The 21,161-nt window shown below is 44.5% G+C and overlaps 1 protein-coding gene across 7 annotated transcripts in view; it reads right to left on the bottom strand.

The window, feature by feature from the left end:
• The window catches only part of Arhgef3 (Rho guanine nucleotide exchange factor 3), a 286,150-nt gene that overhangs the window by 17,635 nt on the left and 247,354 nt on the right, over window positions 1-21,161 (bottom strand). For all 7 annotated transcript variants that reach the window (XM_016000047.3, XM_076544103.1, XM_076544101.1 and 4 more), the window contains 4 exons: window positions 8,303-8,473; window positions 3,867-3,929; window positions 1,554-1,650; window positions 1,317-1,393 (listed from right to left, as the gene is read on the bottom strand). In XM_016000047.3, coding sequence (XP_015855533.1) covers window positions 1,317-1,393; window positions 1,554-1,650; window positions 3,867-3,929; window positions 8,303-8,473 — 408 coding nt within the window. The remainder of the gene's footprint in view (window positions 1-1,316; window positions 1,394-1,553; window positions 1,651-3,866; window positions 3,930-8,302; window positions 8,474-21,161) is intronic.

Genomic DNA, 21,161 nt, shown 5'->3' with positions numbered 1-21,161 from the left:
AGCCTCCAAAGGTTCCAGATCATGGCAGTAACTGAGAGGCATCAGGTCAGACACCAATGTTAAGATTTTTTTTTTTTTTTTTTTTTTGGCACATCCACGTGACATCAATGAGAATCTAAAGGTTAGAAACAAATTTACCTGGAAAGAGAGACCACTCGAGACAGCAGGACTTAAATCTGTTCGACACTATCTTTGCACTCCCTACCTATTGTCCTGAAATTCTGGGTGGATTGGAGGGATCAAGAGATCTAATTTTGGCCTGGGAGAAGTCATTAAAGTTATCTGCTTTCATTACCTGCTTCATAATAAATACAAACATCTAGAACTGGAAGGGAGCATCCAAGCACTCACTGGAGAACACAGATGGGCAGACAACAGGGAGTGGTAGGGATGGTGGCAAAATAGCATATGCTTTGTCTAAGCGCATGATGCAAATGGACATTACATCCTCAACGGAATAAGAATTCAGTATGAGGACCATACATTTATGAGCCCTAACCTAAGGCCCCATCTTTGTTTTTTAAGAAAGAGAATCAGTTTTGTTGGATAAAGGTCTGTCTGTATACCCAGAAGTTACTTAGGACCAGAACTATATGTTCTAAATACAAGCAACATGTCCTCATTACCTTGTTTGTAAAACTACATTTAGACAAGGGATCCCACCTGCCCCCTCCCTCACACAGTACTGGGCATCAAACCCAAGGCCTTGTGCATGCTAAGCAAGAGCTATCTACTTTCAATGATGAACGAGAGTGTCAGGCCAGGCCTGGTGGCATAGGTCTATAAATCCTGCTACTTGGAAGGCTGAGGCAGGAATATCGCAAATTCAAGGCCTGCCTGGGCTGCAAAATGAGTTCAAGGACAGTGTGGGCAATTTAGTGAGAACTTGCCTCAAAATAAGGGGAAAAAGAAGGCGGGATGGAGCATGGAGATATATAGGTCAGTGGTGAAGTTCTTGTATAACATGTGCCGAGGGAAAAATGAATATGTTGATTTTAAACTTAGAGTAGAAATGGTGGTAATTTAAGTGGCCCAATAATCTACTAAAGCCAATACAATCTAGTGCCATTTTATTTCATGTGAAACTAATAATAGTTTCATGTGCATTTTTAATTTACTTCATCGCAAAAATGCCATGTTTTCTTTAAATGCAATAAATCTGCAACAAGAAAAATTGTTTCCATGCTTTGAAGACATAAGACCTCAATATATTAAAAATTTAACATTTTATCTGACATGATAACCAGTATTTGCCAACAAGGGAGAAGTCCAGGTAAGGTGAAATCTATCTTCAAACAAGACCAGAGATTTCTTACCCAGCCCACGAGGATGGGACCAACATGCTCTGTCGAGCCGTCAGGCTTCCGAACGTCTCGAAGCTGAGTAAGGAGTTCTGGAAGAAATAAACGGAATGCCCATTTTGTTAGACATTCAAATACGAGCAGGGTGGAAGAAGGTTCTGGGCCACTCACATTATTACGCAATCACAGTTTTGCTCTAAGACAACTCAGTTAAGGCTACAAGTTATGACTCGTCTGGGACCAAAACTGTACCTTCATGGAGGGGGATTAGAGAGTCCAGTGTTCCAAAAATTTGATTCAGTTCTTGTTCTGTCATTATGGAGAGTTTCAGCATGGGGTCATGGTAGGCCTGCAGAAGATAGGCAAGAGATGGACACAAATACTGAAATTCAGAGGACTCCTGAGAGGTGCTTTACAATAAATAAAAACCGGCTTCTGACAATTTCTCCCATCATGTATGGAAACAGCAGAGAGGTGTGGCTGGAAGAACAGAGAATCCGGTTCTGCCTTCAGCCTTTTGTGGCTACTGATAAACTAAGGTAGCTTTCCCCCCAAGCTCTTCTACACTTCAGTATACCATATATCTAGGTATACTGAAGGAGCAAAAATCCCATGTGGAGAGCAGTCTGGATTGTTACAAAGTTCTAAGAGTCAGCAGGAGCCTACACTTTGAACAACCTCCCACTTTACTCAAAATTAGCTAACTGCAGGCTTTTTCAATTAAGCGCATATCTAAAAGAAAAGAAAACTGATTGGACTCTTCACTACTGACATTAAGTACAGACAGAAAAACACTTGCCAATCCTAGTTAGTTCAGATTTCCAGAATGCACATAAAAGTTGAGTGGGTGGGGTGACACCGAGAAAATGAAGAGGCAGGAGAGGACTAGAGCAAGCTGGCTAACCAGACTAGTTCTACTGATGAGCTTTGGTTCAGTCAAGAGAACCTGCCTCAGTAAATATGGTGACGATCCAATGAAGAAGACTCATGCTACCCTCTGCCATCCACAAGCACAGATGTGACCACACACACATGAGCATGCATACATACATGTATACTACACATAAACACATGCAGAAATAAGACATATGCCAATTCTTGCTTTCAGAGAGTTGTATAAAGCTAATTGATATTTTTTTTTTAAAGATGCATGGAAACTTAAAACATATGTTTAAAAAAAAAACAGTTCAAGATTAATGACGGGAGGGATTTCACATCAGAAAACAAAACCAAAAACAAGTTACAAAGGGCTCTAACAGGTCAGAAAATTAAAGGTAAAATATCCAAGGAAGGTTCTGGAGATGAGCCATGTGTACAGAGGAGGCAGGAAATACCACAGAAGAAATGACCTTGATTGGAGCTGATGCCTGTGAGAAGGGTAGAGGTGTATGACTGACAGGAAAGAGGGATTTGGAGCGAAAACATACCCCTGTGAGTCAGAGGATGGCCAAGAAACATCTAAAGGTGTTTGTGTTTGGGAACTCTTGACTCAGGAAGTGGGGGTTAGGCATGTGACCAGCATATGGACATAGGAGATGTTCCAGACTCAAATGCCTTCTTGTTTCTCTGAGCTGCTCAGCCTCTAGCCTTGCCCAACAGTTTCTTGGCGGTGTCCACGTAAAGCCTAGATGGCCATCTCAGGAGTGTGGGAGTAGAACTTCCTACTAGCAGAATGTTGAACTGAGGATCTTAAGACAAGAAGCATTCTTCCAACCTCATGATTCCCTCAAGAAGCCATGAACAAGAAAAAATGTTGGAGGAGTCTGAATTGAGCTTCCACACTAGGGAGGTCACTGGAAAGATTTGTTGTCAAGAATGTACACGATATAAGGCGAGGTTTCCTTCCCTCGTTCCATATAATGAGGATTAACACATTTTCAGATGGGGTCAGCTCAGCAGTAGATTATGTGCATAGCATGTTTAAGTCTGGACCTGGTCCTCAGCATTCAACAAATAACTCCCACTAAAAGAAAATCCCCAAAGACCCTGGTCCCTTATGAAAGATGCTAATTTACTATACTATACAAACACTCACCTCACTCTACCTACTTTCAAGAATCGACTGTCTTTATCCTGACTTAGATTTCTCTAAATGATGATGATTTCTCTTGTGGACAAAGAGGCCCTACATGTGACTCCTTTTGTTGTGTGTTCTGGGAGTCAGGATCTCAGTATGTGGCCCAGGCTGGTCTCATACTCTAGCCTCTTTCATTTCAGCCTCCCGAGTAGCTCAAGAAAGACTTCTAGGACAATGAAATACACATAAAACCAGGCCTCCACGAGCACTTTCAGATTTAAACAGATACATCCTTCGAGGTGCACTAGACACTCAGAGGCATCCGGCAGGTGTCAGGTGTAGTGGGCTTATTTGCCTTCTTGCTTTGAGCCATTTCCTTCACCGGTTGGTCTGTGGTCAAAGGTTCTTTTCAATTTCTGATGACTTGAGTTAGTCACAAAGAGGCTGCTCAAACACATCATCCTGGGACTATGAAATGACTCACAGGCCAGGGGGAGAAAAAAAACCAAACATGGAGTGACTCAAACAGCTACTGTATCTCAGCTTACCTTTTTTGCTAATTTCAAGTCCTCTATCAAATCTTCTTCACCTTGAGAAAGCTCAAAGATCGCCTGCAAAGTAAGATAAAACAGACTTGCTCAATTCTTTCATTTATGAGCCCAAATTCAAACAGCACCAACACTCAAAAGCTCCAGATCTCCTTAAGTTAGATGAGACTTGGGGTAGATTCAGGGAAGTACATGCTGAGCATGTGCAAGGCCCTAGTAGAAAAAAAAGGGGGGGGGTTTAAATTAGCCTGAAGCAAATGCAACTTGTAGTTAAAAGCTGCAAAGAAAAGCTTTGTTTGTGAGAGTTTTGACACGTATTTCCAACCTACCAAGTCACCCTTCGCATTTCAGAACTCTGATGAAGAAGAGGGAAGAGCACTGAGTGAAATAACCACTGCATGGGTGTTGGCTCTGCATCTTCGCTCTGAGCGGCAACCGTAAGAAATAATCCAGAGTCTGCTCTCAGAAATGGATGTGGCAGTGTTCTTAACCAGACCATCACAGTCTGCTTCTCTTCTCCCCAAAGAAGGCGAGTCTCAGCAGAAAGCGATAGCCCTATCATCTACTTACGACTGGGATTATGAAAAGGACTCAACATTTTATCACTGTAAATAGAATCTGGTGGCGTCAGTTCATTCTAAAGTTCCACAGGGTACAATAAATAGGATTAGAGGAACTGATTCTTTGTAAGAGTGTGCAAACGCGCCATTTCTAATCTGGCTCCATTAAGCCACCGTAATTTAAAGAGCTATGATGTGCAGAGCACTCTCTCTCATCTGGGAGTCTGAACATTGGGCAAACACTGGGTATTAAAGGACTGCGAGGCTGTGATGATGGTCCAGGAACAACGGTATTGCTTCCTGCTGGAGAGAAGTCAACAGCCTTCCCGCATGGTCACTACCCAGAGGTTCAGGGATGAGAGGGTAATGAAATAGAACAGAGCAGGTGAGACAGGATCCTGGGCTTTGGAGACAGCCCTCCCCAAGGCCCTGCAAAGCCTCCCGTCATGGCTTGCTTAAATAATTACACTCTCATGAGACGTTGCAAAGCTAGCCAGGAGTCTTGTGTCCCTATCAGCTCTCTGCCTCCACCACTGGCATCTTAGATGGACTTGCCTTGCATCTTTCCTTGGCCATCTGCATTATGGGAGCTCATCAACTATCATGACCAATGGTCCCCTCCGCCAAGAGAGGAGGACCACAGGACTCCACAACACAAAATACTTTGGCTTTAGAGTAAGAGAAGAATCAGGTTCAAATCCTGACTATGGCTTACCTCTGCTCACCTCACCTTAATGCCTTTCTCATCTGTAGTCTATCTTTCCCTACGCTGTCAGGTTTTATATGTGTGTGTGTGTGTGTGTGTGTGTGTGTGTGTGTGTGTGTGTGTGTGTGTGTGTACATCAATAACACTTAGAAAAATACAGGAAAACATAAGGAAGGAAAATTTTATCATCCACAACAGCATCTTGTTAACTCTGAGAATATAGAAATAAAAAAACCCAGTTTTCCTTTCCTCTCTCCCTTTCTCCCTCTTCTTCTCCCTCTCTCTCCCTCCCATTTCTGTTTTTTTCTCCTCCATTTTCGTAACACAGGTCACTTCTGACACCCAGTATGGGAACGTCCCTCTGCACTTCAAGCAATGAATTCTGCCGCAGACACCAGGGAGCTGTCCTCTCATTCACTTCTCATGCTACCTATCTGGAGACAGCATCAGGTCCCCCAAGTAAGGGCTCAGTCCCAAGACTCTTCACCCTTCTTTATGCTAGTCGAGACCTGAAGAATTTGACCTATGACTCAACTGGTGAGAAGTTGGTGTTCCCATGAGCCTTCCTCAGGCTTGCTTAATTTGCCACAAGTGCTCACAGAACTCAAGGCAACATTCCTGTTTACTGGTTTACAGGACATTTTAAAGGCTATGAGTATCACGTGAAGATAGGATCAAGGGAAGGTTTGAGTGCAGCCTACACCCTCTCTGTATCTACCGCACCACCCTCCCAGAACTCTTGTGTTTAGCTCTTAAAACTTTGTCCTCTGGGTTTCTATGGAGACCCAGACAGCATGACAGATTAAATCACTGGCCACTGCTTATCACCTGTAACCATCAACCTCTCTCCCTTCTCCAGGGGTTAGCAGGTAGAGCAATATCTTAGTTTGGTTTCTATTGCTGGGATAAACAAAGGTAACTCAGGAGGAAAGGGTTGATTTCATCTTACAACTCTTAGGTCACAGTCCAAACACTGAGAGAACTCAGGGCCAGACTCAAGGCAGGAGTCTAGAGGTAGAAACTAGAAGAGGGGTCATAGAGCAGTGGTTCTCAACCTGTGGGTCTCAACCCCCTTAGGGATTGCATATCAGATATTTACGTTATGATTCATAACAGTAGCAAAATTACAGTTATAAGTAGCAATGAAATAATTTTATGGTTGGGGGATATGAGGCTGTATTAAAGGGTCCAGGCATTAGGAAGGTTGAGAACCCATAGGAGAATGCTACTTACTGGCCTGTCAGCCTGTTTTCTACTACACAGGACCACTGGCCCAAGGATGACACTGCTCACAGCGGGCTGGGCCCTCCCACGCCAATCATTAATCAAGAAAACACCCCACAAACTTGCCTGTAGGCACTCTGATGGAGGCATTTTTTTCAATCAGTTCCTCTTCCCAGATAAGCTAGCTTTGTCAAGTTGACAAAAGACAAGAACTAGCTAGGACAGGCTGGGTAGTCACTGGATAGCACTTCTGTTAGGCTGCTTAGGTCTTCCTAGTGGCTAGGAGCAGCCAGAAGCTTCCAATAGCTGACAGCCATCATTCAACCCATTTATTACCATTTGAGGATATGAGAATCTGCACTCCAGGTAGTGTAGATGAAGATCAAAAACCCACATCCTAATATCACATATGATTTTTGCCATATTTCCGCACAGGACTTCTGAGGGTGTATGCTTTATTTTAAAGGCTTTAGTCACTGATTGATAGGCAATACATCTACATGGTACCCAACACAGAGTGTACAAAATAGGACATGCACATGGGAAGATCTCAGCTCCTTCTTTCAGGGACTTCAGGAGGAAACATTATTGCCAATTCTTTGGGCATCCTTCCTGAAATATTTTTATGATCATACAAACAAATTCATATATATATATACATACATATTGTTTTATATACACAGTAGCATTTTATTTTGTCGTCTGCTGAATCTACTTAGCTAAGCACAGATACAAACACACCTTCCCCATTTCTACAGCTGCACAGTATGTTGAGTGTTTCAACAGCTCCTGGTAATAGAGGTTCAGGCTCATCCTAACCTAGTAGCGCTGTTAGAAACATTAGCTCTCTGAGTAATCCTGCATGCTTATCTTTTGACCTGTGTGCAAGCAGACCCGGAAGATCAGTTCCTAGGGAAGGACAACTTAGTCAAGGAAACTTGAAATTTCAAATACCCCTTCTGCCAGGCTCAGGTTGTCTGGGGGAGAGTGAAGAGGGGAGAGGGGAGAGGGGAGAGACTTGTCTATTGTGGTGGTGAACATCATTAATCATAGCACCTGGGAAGCAGAGGCAAAGGGTTCTTTGAGAGTTTTGAGGTTAGCCTGGTCTAGAGTCTACATCATGGGTTCTAAGCTAGCCAGGGTTACACAGTGAAACTCAGTTTCAAAACAAAACCCCAAACCCAAAATAAACAACAACAAAAATTAGATACTCCAGGGATCTCACATAAGAAGAAGTGAGTAGAGCTTTCATTGACAGGTCCCTATAGAAGGAAATGTCATCATTGCTACTTAGGGATGGGGATATGGAAAATTCACAGGGAAATGAACTGTCCTCCACAGGAAGAAGCCTTTCTTTAGAAAGCTGAACCAAAGTTCCAAAAGCCCAGTAATTTAAAAAAAAAAATCTAAAAGTAACTATCGAAATATAAATGAAATGACTGTAGCAGGGCTTGGTGGCCCACGCCTTTAATCCCAGCACTCAGGAGGCAGAGGCAGGCAGATGGATCTTTGAGTTTAAGGCCAGCCTGGTCTATACAGTGAGTTCCAGGACAGTCAGAACTACTAAAAGAGATCCTGTTTCAAAAAGCCAAAAAGAAAGAAGTAGAGAGAGAAATATATATTCATATATATATATATATATATATATATATATATATATATATATAATTATATGTGTATAATTCATTACATAAATATATATATATATTTATGAAATACACATATTTCATCATATACATGATTGTCTTTGTGAGTATAAGAATCCTAACTGGACACTTGGATTCAACACTGCAAAATCACTTTATTTTTACAGTGGGGCCATGTCCATAAAGCTGGATGCTGGCTTCTCAGTTTCTTCCATCCTGTATCCAGGTGATGTGCTGGTTCTCGACTACATGGTACCTTTGTGGCAGACACACAGGCAGCTCCTTGGGTCCCCAGCTTACCTCCTGCCGCTTGATCTCCTTGGCCGTAAGCACTTGATTGACACACACATCGAAGGTCTCACTCCACAGTTTGCTGTCCCTCCGCTTTGTGCTTGAGGAGGTGGCATTTCTGGACCAGGCACGGGGGGCGAGGATGTCTGGCCGGCTCTCACTGCGGAAGCTAATGGACCGCTACACAATGAGAAAAAGAAACCATCATGGGGTCATTAGCAGGACTGGGTGGATCCTTTTAGAGCAGCTTCCTGTCACTGACAGACACAAATCATGTATCTGCAAAAAGAGAGGGCATGGCCAAAGCTTTTAGGGAGCCTTTTCACACAACATGCTGGGGGCATCATTCTATGTGACCTGGACATTGAGTGAACTACAGAACAAGACCATGCAGGCCAGGCTCACACGCAAAAGGCAGCTCTCCAGCACACACCCAGTGGCCTGTTTCCAATGGACATCCACTCTTCACAGGCACAATGGATAGCCATAAATGAAAACTCACTCTCTCCTACAATAGGACCCCACTATCCCTGGTACGTCCCCGTAAAGTTTGGGTAGACTTATTCAGGCCTGATCAACCAGACAGTGCCACCATCCCAATTCAGAGCTGGGCACAGATCCCGTTACATGATTTATGAGAGAAAGGGGGAGGGGTACTCCTCTGGTGCTGTGAGTTTGGAGATAACGTAAGCAAATTCTCCCTGGTCACACAGAACAACCATTTACCACAGGAGAAAAGAAAGGGACACACAGGATGAAGGCTGGGGAGAATGACTGATGAAGGAGAAAGCAAACAGGCTTTACCCAACTGAATGGATCGAGCTCCTGGATCCCACTGTGCCTGAAGCCCAGAAGGGCTGCCCTTAGTCATTTTAGTTACACGAGGCTAACACAGTCCTCCTATGTCTCCAGGAGTTGGGGTTCTATCAACTCAAAATGTTGCAATGAATATGTACACTGAGTACCAGCCTGGCGGCAAATGATGCCCACCCCTGACGGGTTTTTTTCTTTTGCAAAGAGGCCCCAGCTGTCTTTAGAGGTCCTAATCACCCAAAGTTCAGCCTTGTGACTGAAATATACTCCCACGGGACTTTCTCATGACAAATACAAAGCATCTAAAAGGAAGGTAAATGTGTCATCTTTAGTCTTTACCCTGCAAGATTTCAACACGTTCCCTGGAAACCGAAAAGCAAAGAGGTATTACTACACTCAAAAAACACTTTTTTTTTTCTTTTTTGAAAAGACAAGTTCTCATGAAGCTGGAGAGATGACTGAACTGTTAAGATGCTTGCTGCCTTTCCGGAAGACCAAAATTTGGATTTCAGCATCTACAACCGTCTATAACTCTATCTCCAGGGGATCGGATGTCTCTGGCCCCTGAGGGCACCTGCACTCACATGTACTTGCACATACATACATGCACACAGGCATACATGTACACACACTTTAAAGGATTAAATCTTTTTTTTTTTTTTTTAAGAAGATGGGTTCTTTGGTTATACAGCATAGGATGATCATGGACTCACTGTGCATATAGCCCAGGGTGTCTTCAAACTCAGGATCCTCCTGCCTCAGCCTCCCAAGAGCTGAGGTTATAGTTGTGTGCTATTAGCTAAAACCCAACAACACCCCCAACACATACTTTAAGGGATGTTCCCATGCTGCTGCTCCCTGTGTGAACGTCCTCTCAGCAGGGCCAAGCATCTGGCCACAGCGATATACTTAGGACTGTAGCCTGCCATTCACCCATCTCCCTGCTGCTCTCTGAAGTTTCCTAGCCCTCGGTGCTTCCTCTGAGCGGTTTCTTCTTTCTCAAAGGTGTTTCTCCCATGTCCCAACTACCTCCTCAGCTGTCTTCAGAACACAACCCAGATCTGTCTCTTTTAGGAAGGCTTCCCCAATGCCCTCCCTCCTTCCTACTCTGCCGTCTGGATAAAACTCTGACACAACAGTGACCACAACCTGCTCTGTTTATTTAACTTGATTTTAATTGATTTTGCATGTGACACGTGAGTCTGCGTCACTAAGACAATACAGGGTAGCTCTCAATTATCTGAGATCCAACTATGTGATTCAACAATTAAAATTCATTAGGGAAGTTTTTATTTTACTTAAAACTTGGAGTGGGTGTGGGGCTTAGAGATGGGGCTACTGTTAAGATCACTGTTAAATAAGTTAGAATTACCTGTTGACAGAATATTGTCTAGCCTTTAAGACAACTCTGAGAAAATTTCGCTTCTAAAAATCCCCTTTATGTAAAACTTGCCAGCATTAAAATCTGTATATGATCACTTCATAATTATGCAAATCCTATGTGAGCAGATATTTTTTAAATGCCATCAATTTCCCAGTTTTTTTTCCCTACATGGATATTATAGGTGACTTCTAGTTTAATTTCTAGTTTTTTAGAACCTGAGAAAAAGGAAAATATAATAGGAAGTTTCCAGAGGGGCTTTGGGATGTTTCCAGAGCTTTGGGGAGGCAAGTCCATGTAGTTTTGCAAGTAGCAGGCAAGCTCAAAGGCTGGCAGGGACTTCTGTGAGTTCCTGACTCATAGGTAAGCTCATGAAATTTGAACCAACTCTGTGTAGGACAGCAAGAAAGTGCTTGCCCAGGTCACTAGTGGTTTTCTCCAAATCCTGGGCTCTCTTACACAAGGCCCTTATAAACAGCAACTATGCTAAATGGCTGTGGCTTGCCTGCACTCAGAACCAATTAGCCACAGTCCTGCAAGGTCAAAACAAGGCAGTGAGTCACCAGTCCACTCTCTTTGTGGTTCTGATGGGCAGGTGGGAACTATAGAACAGAAAGAAGAAAACACACAGAAAAGAAAACGCAAAACGCAACAAGTCTGTACTTTCACCTGACAGGACCATTGCCCATCTCATCACACTTTCAATCTGACCAACCTTGGACTTCCCCCCGAGAGCTGGAAAGTAATTTATACCAACTCGAAAACATGCTCTGCAAAATTATGTGATTTCTAAATACAAATTATCTTCTTTTTCCCAAAATCCACTTCCTGGCAATAACTACTGTTGTATTGTAGACCTTTCCAATTTTCTTCTAAGTATTTTACAGAAAACAGAATGTTTTCTTTTTTCAGTCAACTATACCTTTTTCATGGTAGCACATAAAAAACCTCATTCTTCAGAAACATAACTGAGGGGTTGGAGAGATGGCTCAGTGGCTAAGAGCACTTGCTGCTCTCGTAAAGGACCTGGATTTGATTCCTAGTTTCCACACTGATAGTTCACAACCAGCCGTAACTCCAGCTCCAAAGGATCCAACTCCCTTTTCTGGCCTCTCCCGGCTCCACACTCATGTGCACCTCCCTCCCATATACACAATTAAAACTAAAATAATTCTTAGAGCAATGCAATATAACTGAGTGAATAACAAAGAACAAAACATAATGAATGGGATTATAAAGTATGAAAGAATATGTATGAAAATGCCACTATGAGACTCATTATTTTGTTTGCTAACATAAAAAGTTAATTAAAACAGAGAGCAAATGCCTTTCAAGGAAAAACACTGAGGTAAAAGTTCAGGTCACATAAAATTAAATATCTCTGAAATCAACAAATTAGTGGTGTCACAAAACTATTTCCTAGTCCCAAACATTTCCTTCCTCTCCAAAGTTACTCCTTAGCAATGGCTACAGTGGGACCCAAATGTCTAGGTAGACCCCATATGTATTCAATGCCCACCTGAGAAACAGTGGAATCATTTCTGGCAACTGGCTGTGACAAGAGGTGCCTGAGGGAACACCCTTTGTGTGTTGGTGTTGATATTTATGGAGGCAGGTTCCTTCAGTCTAAAAACTATCAAATTTTATTTATTTTTATTGCATCTCATTTGGATTGCTGCGGTTTCCAAGATCTCATCTATGCTCAAGTAAGCACTTTAATATTGATACTTGATGCTAAAATGTATTACCAGATTAACCTCCAAACAGGCTATTCAGCAGTACCTCTCCCAGATATTACAGGGTAGTACATGCTTTTACTCTTATCCAGGTAGTTTTATTCGTCGCATAGGCAAAAATCGCTGTACCTGAGTTCTAGTGTCATGTTTTGCACATACGAAATAATGGACATGTTTTTATGCATTTATTGAGACGTTCTCAGTCAGTTGGAGATTTTCTTCATTGTCACTTGGGGAAAACAAGAGGTGAACTACCCTACAGACACTTCTCCTTTCGTGTTTTCTTAGTGACTGCCAATCTTGGGGTGCCACGGGAATTATCTCAAGGACCCTCCAATATCTATCTTCTAGTCCTTTGAATGTAATCTTTCCAATTCTCACATCACCCCCATAAAGTGGAGTCTGTTTTCATTTTGCCAGTGTGGAAACTGAGGCTGGTGTATGTGTGTTCGCACCTGTGCACACCAAGGCACTTGCCCACACAGGATCCAAAGTACACATTTTTGTTTCAGGTCTGACCTCTTCTTATGCTGTGTCTGCCCATTAGTTCCAAGAAATCACAGGCTGTTAGAAAGTTTCAATGAGAGGAGGTCCATCTCCCGCCTTCTAGGAAATAAATTTGGCTTAAGGAAAGAGAATGCACTGGACTCAGTTTTGGGAATACTGACTGATTTTTCACCAACCCTACTCCAGGTTCATACCCCAGGGCTGTATTAAACCAAACACTTTGCTTTTTCTTACTTTCCTCGGAGAAGCAGGGAAACTGTTGAAAGGAAAACTGCAAAAGAAGAAATAGTGAACTGGGTGGGGTCGGGTGTGTGGTCGATGGCTGTCCTGCTCTGGGAAGAGCGGCTGCTGCTGCTAGTCCTGAATCAGTTCTTTAGACATGCGCAGATGTTCACCACAGCACCAGTCACATGCCAGGAACTACACCTGGACCAGTCAGCAATATAAATGGGCACACTTATATGGGAGGACTGAGTTGGGGGAGGAATATATGACTCCTGCTAGAAGAATCCCATGGGATAAACACTACAATGCTTCCAGAGTCCCTGACAACGCCCTCCAGGCTTTAATTTTTCTGTACTTGGATGGGTGTGCCTCATGATCTCATTGTCTCCTTTCTGACATATGCTTCCTCATGGATTGGGGGAGGGAGGTAAGGGGAGGTGCGGGGAGTGAGCAGGAGGGGAGTGAGGAGGAACTGTAGTTGGTATGTAAAATGAAAAAAACTTTTTTGTTCTGTTTTGTTTTTTTGGTTTTTCGAGACGGGGTTTCTCTGTGTAGTTTTGGTGTCTGTCCTGGATTTTGCTCTGTAGACCAGGCTGGCCTCGAACTCACAGAGATCTGCCTGGCTCTGCCTCCCGAGTGCTGGCATTAAAGGCGTGCGCCACCACTGCCCAGCTTGAGGGGGGGCTATTAAATAAAAAAATAAATAAAAAGCACTGCCCTAAATTAAAAAAAAAAAAAAAAAGATGACAACGATGACAAATACCTTGCTGTGACCAAATACCTCGTGAGAAGCAACTTAAGGGAGGGGTGGGCTTTATTCTGGCTCGTGGTTTTAGAGGACACAGTCCATCCATGGCAGAAAGGGGTGGCAGCAGGTCACATTGTGTCCATAGTCACCAAGCAGAGCACAGACAGGAAGTGGGGACAAGCGATGAAACCTCAAGACCTGCCCCCAGTGGCCACTTCCTCCAGCAGGGTTTGACAACCTTCCACAGCAGTATCAGCTGGGAACTGAGCCTTTGAAATCACAACGATCAGCACCCTGAAGGCAGGTATATCTATTTGCTTCATTCACTGGTGGATTTACATCAGCACTTCACACGGAAGGCTTTACAACCGTAAAGTGAATGCCCTGGGTGGGGGTGGGGTGGGAGTTGTTCTGTGCATGAACTGAAGCTTTAGAATTCTGCTAAACCTGAGAAGTAAGGATTCTTGATCCCATTTTATAGATAGGAAACTTGAGGCTCACAGAAGGTGAAATTTTGCTGAAGGCCATGCAGTTAATAACAGTTAGATTTCAACTGTGGGGGGCGTGGAGGGGGTGGGGAGGACGGTCATTCAAAATGATAATCCAGGTCAGGTCTGCTTTAGTGTAGGCTGGTACATGAGCCAAAGTAGATGAGTTTCATGCAACTTCTTAGTCTGTGACAGTTTCTCAATTTTGCAGCCATTCAATTCTGAACCAGACGAGTCTTTATTGTGCAAAGCTGTCCTGTGCACTGCAGGATTCTTAGCAACATCACTGGTCTCTAACCACAGCATACCAGTAGTATCCCCAACCCAACTGTGCTGACCGAAACATCCAGAGACATTGCCTATGTCCCCTTAGGTGAGAAACATCGGTCCATTTCAAAGAGATGGGCTCAGCCTTGGGAGACACAAATACCACAAAAACCACAGACACAAATACATTGATCTGCTGGGGTGGGGAGGATTCTGGGATAGCAGTGAAAAAGTGCCAGAATAAGCAAGAGTTTCCATGAGGAAACCCAGCCCGGCAAATAAGTAGAAACCCAAAGCTCATTAACTGCTGGCAGCTAAAATAACAATGGCCATACAGGAGACAGACAAATGCAGATTTTGGAAATGGGTGCTCATGTTTATACCCAAGCTGGAAATGGAGGAAAGATGTTTCAGGTGGGGAGCAGACTGACTGCTGGGTAGGAAACAGGCCCAGTTACATATGTCAGAGGAAATGAGAGCCCAGCAGGTAGATATGGTGGGACAGGTTTGATTTGTTAATGCTGCCTGTTCAGCGGGGTGCTTGCTCTGTCCTTTTGCAAAAACAGAAGGTCTCCATAGCCAAAGATAACATGCTCCAATAAAGAGCTCAGGCCAGGCACATTCCTCCACCGTCCTGACTACACAGCTCTCTGGCAGCAGATGGTTCAACAGTAAACTGGTTAGAAGCTAGGATGGGACCGTAGGAGGAAACCTGTGCCGATGTGGCTGCTGCAGCAGGCTCGACCACAAAGTTCCAACATGCAGTCACAAAAGGCTCCCGCACAGTGTCCTGGAGAAGGCCCCATCATCAGAACAGTTTGCTTAAAATGAGGAGCAGTGCCGTTCCCACTGTTTGGCCCCATTGCATTCGACCTTTGTGCTCCTCTCCTGAAGGGAAAGGGCAGGAGGAAGTCAAGGACCAGAGGACTGAGGGACCGGCAGAAGGAAGGACAAGAACAGGACTGTGGACAGCCAATCTCTCATCTCCAAAGCAAAGCAGATGTGGCTGTAAGTCAACTCACAGGGCTGAAGGACCCTGGAAAACTCAGGCTCTCAGTATTCTCATCTCCTGAGATAGCCTAATAATTAGGACCTCACAAAGCTGCAGTGAGGACTGGCCAAGTCGAGGTCATCGAACAGTTTGGCCAGATGCCTACTGCACGGTCGGCAGGAGATGGCTGGTACCTGGGCTGGGTAATTTTTGTGTCAACTTGATGCAAACCAGAGTCATCTGCAAAGGGGAAACCTGAATTGAGAACATGCCTCCATGACACTGGCCTGTAGGCAAGCAAGTCCGTAGGGTCATTTTATTGCTTCATGGCTGACGGAGGAGGGTGCTGCCTGCTGGGGACAGTGCCACCCCTGGACAGGTGGTCCTGGATTGTATAAGGAAGCACACTGAGGGAGTATGAGAAGCAAGCCAACAAGCAGTGTTCCTCCACGGACTCTGCTCCATCAGTTCTTGCTGCCAGGTTTCTACCTTAATTTCCTGTGTTGGCTTCCCCTGATGATACACTGTAACCTGTGAGACAAATGAACCCCATCCCTCCCCACGCTGCTTTTGGTCATGCTGCTTTATCACAGCAGCAGAAACATAGCACTGTTAGACTATCACCTCTAACTGCTACCATTAGCACTTGTCTGCATCCATCAGTCCCCTCTTATCCACGGAAATATGTTCCAAGAGCCCCTGGTGGATGTGTAAAATCACAGGACTGATCCTAATAGAAACCATGCTTTGTCTATACCAGTGATTCTCAACCTTCCTAATACTAGGACCCTTTCATATAGTTCCTCATGTTGTGACCCCAACATAAAATTATTTTTGAAGCTACTTCATAACTGTAGTTTTACGGCTGTTATGAATCGCAATGTAAATACCTGAAATGCAGGCTATCTGATATGTGGACCCCCTCCCCGTGAAAGGGTTGCTCAGTCCCCAAAGACGTCATGGCACACAGGTTGAGAACCACTAGTCTATACATACCTATGACAAAGTTTAATTCTTACATTAGAATGAATGAAAAGCTGGAGACGGTGTTTGGTGGAGGTGTGGAGAAAGCATTACTGATTTGCTCGGCACGCGTCAAAAATCAGGGGCTTAGGGCAACCATCCAACCATCTTAACCCACGAAAGGCTTTTCATTCATTCTACTAAGAATTTCTGGGAGCTTCAGGAGAGTTTCTCCTTGTTTGGGGTCTTCGGTGTTGGACACGTATTGATTCTAAATTGCTTGGGTGCCCTCTCACTGTGTTTTCAATGGCCATTCCAGAACTCTACAAGGTGGTCTTGGTACCACTTCCTAGAGAAGAGAACGCGAAGCTCTAACCCTGTGCTGCAAGGAGACCTGCAGGCCGTTCTGCGCACCGCTTTGAGGTTAAGTTTCTTTACAAACAAAACAAAAAGTTAAAAAGTGGTCACACTAAAGCCAGTGGTTTGCCAGGATCTAAAAATAGCCACCAGACTTTGCACTTGAAGCAACCTACATTTGGCTGGTCCTTATTTTGTTCACCTCGGTGGGAAGAGGCATTATTTCCCGCTGGTGGAAATATTTGTCATGAACATTATGAAGTGGTACCAAGACCACCTTGTAGAGTTCTGGGGGAGGTGATGTGAGGCCATGAACGTCAGTCATTTTGAACAGGAGCTGGATCACTGTGGATCTAACAAGTCGCTATTTCTGAGTTAAAACGGCAAAGCTTGATATTACATGCTGATCATTTATAAAGGCCACCTCTAACTCCAGACAGAAAGGGCAGCCAGGAATCAGGAGTCCTCTTGCTATATAGCTCCAGTCACTTCTTAGGCATCCTACCACCTTCGGAGTCTGGTTTCTGGTTTCTTCCCCTAACACACGTGTGAGCACTCCCCAACACACACACACACACACACACACACACACACACACACACACACGCACGCACGCACGCACGCACGCACACGTTCGCACAAAATACTAAGCTCATTTTCATATTTATGAAAAAAATGGTTGTCAGACATGGTTACTTAAGTAAATACACCTGTGTGATCTTCCTGTTTATGTCTCGTGTGTAGATGGTACCAGACTTTTCATTCCTTTTTCAAACCTGGCCTATGTTTTTCAATGTCCTCTCTCCCCTTCATCTCTAGGCCATCCAGATCCAACCTCTACCCTGGATGCTCTAACTCTTAGGTCATTACTAAGATAGCTAATCTGCCTTCTAGGCACAATAATGCTACACAGAGTATCCAGTATGCAGGGAGACTTTTTGAATATTATTTATTTCTATCTGGTTGCAGAGGTAATATATGGTTATTTTAAAATTAAGTAAAACAGAAATATGTGATAGAAAAGAAGTATTTCCAGCCCATGCTGAACAGACTAAGTGACCTTGAGCTAAGCTCAAGGTATATAAAGTATGCACTAATATTCAGAGTCATTCTGAAAAGAAATGTTACAATGTTACAAGGGTTGTTCTGGAAGGGAAGGCTATACACATTCTGTTTCTTTCTCTTTTTCTGTGTTTTCCCATAAGGAACACACACTTTGTAACAGAAAAGAAAGACGTTCATGTCCAAAGAGAGTGAAGGGCAGCATCACAGGGCAATGAATTCATCCTTGCGGGACTTGACTCAGAATGTGTTTAGCAGTCACGCACAGCTGTGCATGGAGAGGCAGAGCTCAGCGTGCAGCTGGCCCCTGGGAGCTGGTATGCCCTGCTGCACACGAGGGGAGCACACTCCTGCCCCTTCCAGAGCTGGGCCAGGTTTCCCTCTCGGGCCTGGGGGATGCAGACATCTGTGCTTTAGTTTACCCGCAGCCCTCTGCTGAACTGTTCTGGTGAGGAACTGACAGAGTTCCACACAGCCGACACCGTAAATGCTGCCTTTGTGCCGAGGCCCCAACTCCACGGCCCAGACCAGTGCCGGGAGGCAAGGGAAACAAACCCGGTAGTGTGTTGCCTCTGAGACCACTCACACTTGGAAATGGGTTTTTAATCTTTCTGGAAGAGGATGCCAGCTCAGAGTGCCCAGTGTCCGCCTCCACTAACTGTAGTCTCACAAGGAGAGAACCGCTAAGAATCGATGGAAGCATCGTGTTTGGGTCTAAGTCACTGCTTGGCCTATAATTAAAGGAACTCAACCCGAGAGATGAAACTGGATATCCAAAAGGACCTATCTGTCTCTAAAGTGCCAGGAGCCAATAAAAAAGAAATAGTGCAACAGAAAACCAAGCTGCTCGCTGGGTCTCATGGCACAGGTCTGGTACCCCAGCCACTCACAAGGCTGAGGCAAGGGAATCAAAAACTTAAGGGCTGCCTGGCCTACTGAGGGAGTTCAAGGCCCACCTAGGCAACTTAGTGACACCCTGTTGTTAAATAAAAAATATAGAAAGGGCCCAGGTATAGTGGCACATGCCTTTAATCCCAGCATTTGGGAGGCAGGGGCAGGAGGATGAGCTATATACATGGACAGACTTAGGCTAACCTGGGCTACATAATGAGGCCCTGTCTCAATAACAACAAAAAAGGGGGGTAGGGTGGACACACACAGATGAGATAGCTCAGTGGCTAAAGGCACTTGCCACCAGGCTTGATGATCTGAGTCCACTCATCTGGACCCACATAGTAGAATGAGAAAACTGACTTGCATAAATTGTCTTCTGAACTCCACATGTAACCATGGCGGGTGCAAACCACCCCCCAAATAATTTTTGGTTGTGAGCCTAGCCTTTAACGGCTGAGCCATCTCTCCAGCCCCCAACCCCCAAATAAGAATGTAATGAAAATTTTACAAAGCAAAAAGTCTGATAGGGAAGCACTTGCCTTGAATATGCAAGATCCTGGGTTTAATCTCCATTATTAAAAATAATAATAAAAGAAACAAAGAAAGAGAAGGGAAGTAAATAGGCCAACTCGCCTCATGCTCGTGATTTTTGAAATAGAAAATAAATTACACACACAGGTGTATAAGGTAAATGGCTGCTAAGTGCCAAGGGGTTTGGGCATGCCATGCTTCCCTTGCATTGTTTCTCCCTAAAAGAAATGACATGGACAGCTAAACAAACTGTGAAAACTCTTGAAATTGGATCCTGAGCGGCCCCTGGGGCCCACTCTTCGTCTTCCCTGGTCCGGTGGCGACATTCACACTTTCTCCCTTTCCAGCTGGTAAGGAAAAAGGAAGTGAGGAGACACTAAGCAGAACACTGGTTCAGTGATCAATGTTGAGACACTGCGTGTCCCGAGGTGGGTACGGGGGACAGATGAGAACAAGATGGCATTCACCATTCTTACAGATCATCCCAAGAACGTGCTGTGTACTAACACAAGCAGAGGGGCATATTTCTACTCACCGACCTCTTCCCTTCAAATAACGTATTGCTCAAGGTCTCTGTTTCTATGTGCGTAGCCACTGTGAGTAACTGTCCCATACATACAGCCTAGGGGTAGCTATTTATCATGACAGTTGAAAAAGGTCAGCAGAAAATTTACTTTGCAAAAGAAAAATATCTCTGAGGATTTAGAAGACAATTTTCACGTGGCAGACTCTCCCTTGGGTCTGGCTTTCTTATCCTTGCTTGGTCTCAGTCTGATAGTTTTCAGACATCGCTTAATTAATTTCTTTCTTTCCCAGTTCTCGAGGTCAATGTAAATTTCTAAGACAATCAACTGTTTTTGGCAGTGTTTCCTGTGCGTGCAGGACTCCTGGGAACCAGAAAAAAACAAACAACAACAGAGATTGCCTGGGAAGTATAAAGAAAAATGGTGAAGGTGTGTAATCAGGGCAGGCTACAAGGGAGGAGACAGTGTTCTGAGAAACAGAAAGGCCAAGGCCAACAAGCCAGCAAGACAATGTTGGTGAGTAAGGGGCCAACAGCTCCGAGGTCACCTGTCGAGTGGGGCGAGCTACTACTCAAGTCTAACTCGGTGCTGTCATGTGGCAAAGTGAAGCCCAGCACTGCCATGAATCTACCAGAAGGCAGCTCCATCCTGAGAAAAGAACCCGGATGCAGGAAGAGCCCAGTGCAGGGTAAAGGCTCACTCGAGACTTGTAGAATGAGTGAGGGCCTCCCTGGCACAGGGTGGACCATCCTGGGAGAAACAACAGGAAGAGAGCCCATCAATGTCGGGTCCACTTATCAAGGGATGAACTAGCACACAGTGAACTTGAACCAAGACCACTAGACTGGAGAGGAAAGGGTCAAACACAGCTGAGAGTCTAAGGACTTTTCAAAAAGCAGAACTCAGCAAAAGACCAGATGTGCAAGACTCAGGTGATAATGAATCTTCCAGGAAAGGCCCGCAGTGCAGTCGACCAGCGGGCTGAGACACCGGCCACAAGGGACAGTAGGCAAACATAGCCTTCTCTGCTTGCTCTGCAGGCTGACTCCCCAACAAAATCTTATTTTCTTTCTCTGTTCTTCCCACCGAGAGACCAGAGGATAACCAGGAGTCCACAGTTCCAGGCACTGAGGCAGACGGAGCCACACCAGAGCTAACTGGGTGGTAAACAGCAGAGTTAATGGAGAGGTGGGTATGAGAAGGGGCAAGCGGTGGGAAGGGATGGCATCACAGGACTGTGGTGCATTCATCAAACAGTGAGGAAGCAGGGATGCTAAGGGCTGTAGGAGAACCTCATAGCATTCTCAAGTAATGACTATCAGCATGAGACATACCTCTGGGTCAATCACTCCAATCTCTCTAGTGTGAATGCTTTGCTTTG

This window comes from Peromyscus maniculatus, chromosome 9 (genome assembly GCF_049852395.1).
Source record: "Peromyscus maniculatus bairdii isolate BWxNUB_F1_BW_parent chromosome 9, HU_Pman_BW_mat_3.1, whole genome shotgun sequence".
Taxonomy (NCBI): Eukaryota; Metazoa; Chordata; class Mammalia; order Rodentia; family Cricetidae; genus Peromyscus; species Peromyscus maniculatus.
Note: the sequence above shows the minus strand (reverse complement) of the source record. Positions and strands in the feature narration are given on the sequence as shown.